Source organism: Salvia miltiorrhiza, chromosome 1 (assembly GCF_028751815.1).
Source record: "Salvia miltiorrhiza cultivar Shanhuang (shh) chromosome 1, IMPLAD_Smil_shh, whole genome shotgun sequence".
Taxonomy (NCBI): Eukaryota; Viridiplantae; Streptophyta; class Magnoliopsida; order Lamiales; family Lamiaceae; genus Salvia; species Salvia miltiorrhiza.
In genome coordinates this window covers 25,859,130-25,866,139 of record NC_080387.1, presented here as the reverse complement: position 1 = coordinate 25,866,139, position 7,010 = coordinate 25,859,130, and the positions used below count along the sequence as shown (strand labels likewise).

Genomic DNA, 7,010 nt, shown 5'->3' with positions numbered 1-7,010 from the left:
AGTGGTGGATAATAGTGGATATTTTTATGAGTGAAGTTTGAGTTTCACTATTGTTATGAGTGAAGTATGTAGATCCTACTGCTATAAATAAATAAATAAAAGTGATAATAATATTATGCCCCCAAAATGATAAAAATGACAATAATATTATGCACAGTGGGGTTATATATTAATCTGTGAAAAGTTTGATGTGCACATGTTATTTTTACAAAATCCTTGTGACATGATTATTTTGGCAAGTGCAATAAATATAGCTCTAAGAGCAAAGTTTTCAAATTATTTTAGTACATAACCACTATGTATCTAGTACTGGACTCTGCATATACATTTAAATATGCAAGTAGTGCGGGTGTAAATGGAGGTGTATATGTCTCCATGCATGTACCCCAATTATGTATTTCCTCTGCAAATCTCTGAATAGCCAGTTATTGATGTGAGTTAGTATTATAAATTGTAGTCATTGATGATTGTTGGACTCCCTTCACAGTTGTACCCAGTTTTAAATTCTTACTGTGCTCCAGAGGTACAACTCCCAAAAGATGAACAAATGCTTGAATTTTAGAATGATTTGGCCATATAAAAAAAGCTTTTACATAGCCTTTTTTGTTTTTCTTTTCTTTTCTTTTTCCCATCTTTTGAAAAATTGTTACAACTATCTGACCAAGATTACAAATCTCTCATCCTCACAAAAAGGATCAGATGCAAGAATGTGATCCTTGAAAAATGAGATTTATACACTCAACGCATTTTGGCTCTTGCAAAAAGCACTCCAGCCAACAACCCTGCAATAAAGAGATCACCTCAGCTGGCTTAATGAAACTGAACCCTACTTAAGCTAAAGAGCTTACTGTTAAAGTCCAACACGATTGATCGATAAAAACTTACCAAAGAAAATGCTTGCGGAGTTCTCCAAACTTGTTGGGACTTTGAAGAGGAAGATTCCAGCAATAGAAAGGGGTATCTTGTTCAATGACCCGACGAGGCTGTATGACGTTAAATGGGTTAGCAACAAGACTACACCAACAAAACGCAGAGAAAACTGGGTGGCTTAATTAGGATGTGCAAAAACAATTACGCTGGTCTATCAAAGAAACAGTTAGAACACAAGGTTAAGATAGTTACAGTCTAGTCTAGTGGACTAGTGACAGAAAGTCTAGCAAGGATATAAGGATGCACCACACTCTCGTGCACTACTCGTCTAGCAAACTCTACATAACTGGTTTTCAAATATGTACACGGATCTGTTTGGCTATATTCATGGGAATTGTGTATACGAAGGCAAGGCAATTCTGCTTTTTGAGCATCGTGTTCTACATCATTCACTATCCAGGAAAGAATATCCAAGACAGTACTTCTTCTACACAAGGCCGAGAAATGGAAAGCTTCACGAAATTACCTGTACGTAGTAGCCCCTGTCTGATGGAGAAACCACATGGACGTGAAGCTGATCGCCAAACCCAGGAATCCACTAAAAGTCATCACCACCCAGAACGTGGGTAGTCTCAATAGTGGTCTGCAATTGCCGACAAAAGAAACCAAATAAAACAAGGTAGGCATAGATGAACAACTTTGTTTTTCCATTACCTCACTTCACACATTTTGACCTATAAATTTACAAGTTCTATAAATGCATGCACCGATCAATTAATAACAGATGCTCTGCTCATAAAACAAATCATTAGTTGCTTGAATTAAGATAATATACCAGAAATTGTTACTCACGTTTGTGAAAGATAATCGACCTCATTGAAAACAAAAATGAGCAAAAGTCCCAAAGGCAAGGAGAGGGTATTGTTTAGCAAGACCATTGAGAACTCGTTCAACTCTCCAGATTTAGTGACTTGCTTTGCAGTATCCATGACCCGCCGCAACGTTAACTGCGCCGCAAGAACATAATCAGCAACCATAGGTTATAAGCAGAAGATGCTATTACAATCCAAGATGCCAAATATCCAAGAAATAACAGCATTATCTGTTTGGTAGTCAAGCTTAAGTTTTGAAGAACATTCAGAATAAGAACACACCCACACACACACACCACACCCACCCACACACACACACACACACACATATGAATATCGAAGATGCAAGAATAACTGCCGATGCCTATCTTTTATTCCACTAATCAAGGACACACATTTACCCTACCTAATTACTCTTACTTAGACTAGAATAGGCAAGTTTACCTACTTAACAGAATATAATCTGTGATGGTGATACATAAAAGCTGTAATGAACAACATAGATATTATTACGAGCATAATTTTGATTCCTGTTATGATGACAATCCATTTAAAACCCCACAATCCAATATGCAAGAAACAAGCTTGGGTCTCAACCAAACAAGATCAAGAAATCTTAACGTGTCAATCATGCAACAAAGACGGGTCACTGCAAGAATATACTAGAGCGAGCATTTCATAGCTAAGGAGCATTATCATCACTCATCATGAATTGACTTTAATCAAGCAACTTACAGAGTATGATGCTGTCAAGAAACAGTTGATAAACTGCCATGTGTATCCAATAGCATTAAATGAGAGATCCGTGATTCCTCCTGATATTGCTGAGATTATCTGCATACCATGAATGAATAACTTTACAGATGATTCAACCCATCACAAGTTTAACCCTATGCAAATGACTTAAGTTGGTGGACATTGTCTCTTGGTTATATCTCCAGACATTCAAGATAGGTAAAAAAGGGCAAATATCTGAGTTCCAACAATCTGATTATAAGACCATATGGCAGGTGATGGAAGATATGGCCCTTCAAAAATTCAGTTGCAACAAGATGTAGATAACCAAATTCTTAGCATTGTAGGCCCTAGCAAACTTCCACATGAAATGGGGAGTAATCTACACATACTCAATGGAATACTTGCAGTTAAGTGATCTATCATCTATTAATATCTTTTCCACATGGCATACCATTATAAAAAGAGATGCCCAAACTCTGTTGTCATGTTGCTTGTTGAACATATACATTTCACCTACAGCAGTTATCACATTGGTTACATTCTTCAGAACTGTGACCATGGCAACGTTTATGTATCGTAGACTGCAAAAAAAAAAAAAAAAAAAAAGAATCTATGTTAGACAAATTCAAGGAACAAGTTGGGAAAATTTGTATGAAGGACTAGCAATGATGAATAGGACATTTATTGTTGGCACTCTTGCAGTGATGTTTGCAAAATTGAGGTAATATTTGATTCAACAAAGTGAATCTAAAATCCAAATGGGAGTTTTTGCACGAGGAGAATTTTCACATAAAAATATTCTATCTAACTTCATGAATTTTCTTCTGCAACATATTAATCAAGTGACATGAGTAACAAAGCCTTCCACAAACTCTTATTTTCTTTTTTCTTTTTTGGGTCAATAAACAAATAAATTTAAAGATCGTGTGACGGTGGACCCGAACCTGAGACCTTTGGCCTCAAGCATTAACCACTCTGCCACTAGACCTTTTGGTTTTTTTCTTTATTTTTCCATTTTGGTGTCCAGGGCATTTTACAGATTAGAAAGAAAGAGAGACCCTCATGAAAAAGAGCATCCAGAGATCCGCTTAGTAAGTTCAGTATTGAAAGGAAATCCTGGTCTTCTATGCTCAAGGTAGCAGTTGAAATACTGGGAAAAAGTGGAACTGAAAGGAAATCCTGGTCTTCTATGCTCAAGATAGCAGTTGAATTACTGGGAAAAAGTGGAACTGTGTGGGAAAGTAACAAACCAGCATGCTATGAATAATGAGGAGGCAATAGACGTCAAGGTGGTCCACTGACTAATATTAGAGGCTATAGTATATAGTATAAATTCCAACAAGGTTTACGCCGATTAGCAGTACTAAAACATTAGAAGGCAAGGGAGAATTAATGAGAACTATATAACCTCAAAGCAACTACATATTTACATAAAGCAAAATAACATATGGAAAAAAAGTACCTAAACATACTTGTGACTAGCATCCCCACAAAAATAACATTGACTGGCAACCAGACCTTGATTAATCTCCAGGTAAGTGGCTCAGTCGTAACTACACCAAGGAGACTCAAGATAGAAACAATGACTACAGAGACAAGATTCTGCAAGCATTGATGAAATTTATTATTAGCACAGGAAAATAATGTCTTCAATTAGCTGAATTAAGTCACTGTACGATACTTATAGCTAAAATTTAACTTGGGTTAGAAAATTAAGGTTTTATATAGGAGATAACCTGGTAGAGCATCAAAGATATTCCAGCATTAAAGTCATAGCTGGAGAGGACATACTTGTTAACCAGTATCATGCTGCAGGATGAGATACAGTATGCAAAACCAGATAACAGGGCCTGATTATGTATTGTGATCACTCTTTTACTTCGTACAGGTCGTTCTTTGTCCTTTACTAACCTCCGGCTCTCCATATCAATCTCCTCATTAGAACTATGAGTCTTCATCCCAAAAGATCTGAAAATAAGCAGCACAATTTCAACTACTACTGTTGTTATGAGGAATGAAATCAGTGAAATCAATGAAAAAAAGTGTCTGAACTGCTGAACATACTTGTTCTTACTTCAAATAGTGAAAAGCTCTGAAATGTATTGTCTTTCTTCTATAGGAGTAAAGAAGATTAACTGAAAATTGTTTGCCCCAAAAGTGAGCACCCAGTAAAATAAGATTTAATGTTCTTCAAATAAAGATTATGCTTGAACAGGATTTGAAGTGACTTCACAGAATTGAAAATGAGAACAACTGATCAAATATTCAGTAAAAGAGGAGGTTTTCATGATTTCTAGCAAATACATATCTTTAAGAAGAGAATACCTATTACAAATGCAGAGCTTTATACATGGTCAAGAGTGTTTAAATTCAATTGGCATTTATGAATGCTAAAATAAAGTCCACTGAGAAGGGGAGCAAAAAACTACATGTTAGGTGTAGTGAGTGCAGTGTAGATAATTGCCTGAAAAATACAAGTGAAAGGCTGCAAAATAAAGGACTTGCGGTTACTAGTAGGAAAGCATACCAGCTGGCTACTACTCCCTCCACGGGGCAAAGCACTCGATGAGCTTTAGGCTTATTTCAGCACTTGTAAAATATTTATCTGATACCCACAGTCAGATCTCTCCAAGAGAACAATCGGGTGGATCCACAGAAGCACCTTTTGATAATTTTCTACATAAAGGAAAATTAGATAGCATCGATCGTCCCAGAGATCATTGTAAATCATAACATTAGAGGTTGACTGGAGCCACAGAGAAAGAACACTATAATACTTTCACCAAGGAAGCATGAAGCATCATAAGATTCATAACCAAACTAATAATTCCATACAATATTCTCATTAAACCACAAGTAGAATAATTGGGAAGCAAATTGGAGTGAGTTGAATGGTTTCCACAAATGAGAAAGTCAAACAAAAATCTTTTATCAGGATGGGTCCAACATATTGATTTACAACAATGATTGTGCATAAGATTTTGTAAGGATTTTGCGCAAGTATAAGGACAAAATGTTTTGAGGAAATATTGGACATCATTTTCCAACAAAAACTGTGCGGTATGTCAGTTAATGAACAACTCATATCAGCAACAACAGCAGGAAATAACCTAGGTCGCTTCCCTCAGGCAGCAGACACAGATAACCACACTGTTGCATACATAGGTGAGTAACATGATTCATTGATGCTAAAGCAAGAGTCTACCCATATACAAATTATCAGATATCAGCTGACCATTACATACCAGTTTTTCTTTTTTTCCATTTTACTTAAGGACATATTATTGTCAAGGGGACAATAGTAAGTTACTTTTGGTGAACAATAATTCACCTCTTCAAGCTGAAAACACAAAGAGGATTTCTCCACAAATTCAGGTCACAAGCATGAAAACCCCAACAATTGCTCATCAAAAGAAAGAAGGCCTTCAAAATTTAAATTTCCATGCCATTGTGCAATAAGCAAATCGAATAACTCCACAATGTCATATGGTGACACTAAAATGTATGAAAACAAACTGACCTTCAACCCACAAATGAACCAATATCTCTCTTGGCAGCTCAGTTAAATTTAGAAAATAAAAATAACGAAATAGAAAATTGCTAAGAATTCAAAAGGACTAGTCTTTTTCACATCAGATATCACCAAGACCAACTTCATTCACAATATACCCATGAAACATACGGAACGTAGTGGACTTCAAATCAGCTAATGAAAAAAAATCTGAACAATAATCAAACTACACAGAGAATCTAGGATGCCCATCTTGAATTCAACCCTCCCAGGCAAATCCCAATTAAGAAAAAACTACAAATTCCATCGCACTTCACGTTCAAAAATGAAAACAAATATTGCCGCGATTAAATTATTTAAACTCACCCAAGAACTTGTAGTATTTTTTTTCTCCGTGTGATCGAGAGATTGAATCTACTTCTGCTCAGCTGCTATTTATGCCAAGAGAAGGCTCAACTTGAGTATATATATGTGAGAGAGAGAGATGAAGAGTCAAAGGCGCACAAACGAGTGAGAACCTTTCTGAGTCTATACTTTTTCTAGCACTTTTTGAATATTAGGGAAACTGGTATAAAAAAAAAGTACATTTTGTTGCTTCAAGTTTGCGGGAATCGGGAGCTGCTTTTCCTCGAGAAAACCCACATAACTAATTTGAAAAAAAAATGTTAATTTGGGCAAAATAAATAACCTAAATATTCAATTATTATGTTGATGATGTCGCCCACAATTTAATGGAAATGGTTAAATTATTACCGCCATCCCCAAAATTTATGCATTAATTGTTTTCTTGCTACAATTGTTGATATGAATGAACTTGTCTTGACTGAGACAATGAACAACTATAAATGTTATAGCACTCCATGAAGATATTTCAAAATTATTAAATTAATTAATTTATTCTAAATTAGGGATTACTTCAATGGGGATTAAAATTCGATTCACATGGAAAGCATCTAAATCAAGATGCGTGCGGCTGTTGTATACTTGTATTTGATTTCCAGTTGCTTTAATGAGTGTAT

The 7,010-nt window shown here is 35.7% G+C and overlaps 1 protein-coding gene across 4 annotated transcripts; it reads right to left on the bottom strand.

The window, feature by feature from the left end:
* Positions 1-540: 540 nt before the first annotated feature.
* On the bottom strand, positions 541-6,628 carry LOC131016822 (GDP-mannose transporter GONST1). Of its 4 annotated transcripts, XM_057945587.1 has the most exons (11): positions 6,358-6,536; positions 5,008-5,156; positions 4,545-4,615; positions 4,217-4,448; positions 3,943-4,082; positions 2,932-3,061; positions 2,478-2,576; positions 1,723-1,877; positions 1,397-1,513; positions 886-983; positions 541-782 (listed from the first exon to the last, which is right to left on the bottom strand). In XM_057945587.1, the coding sequence occupies exons 4-11, from the start codon at positions 4,436-4,438 to the stop codon at positions 739-741; spliced, it is 1,005 nt and encodes a 334-aa protein (XP_057801570.1). In that variant the 5' UTR covers positions 4,439-4,448; positions 4,545-4,615; positions 5,008-5,156; positions 6,358-6,536; the 3' UTR covers positions 541-738. The 4 variants fall into 4 exon arrangements, with proteins under 4 accessions (XP_057801570.1, XP_057801563.1, XP_057801585.1 ...); XM_057945580.1 differs by lacking the exon at positions 4,545-4,615 and having other exon boundaries at positions 6,358-6,628; XM_057945602.1 differs by lacking the exons at positions 4,545-4,615; positions 5,008-5,156; positions 6,358-6,536 and having other exon boundaries at positions 3,999-4,082; positions 4,217-4,235.
* Between the last annotated feature and the right edge of the window lie 382 nt (positions 6,629-7,010).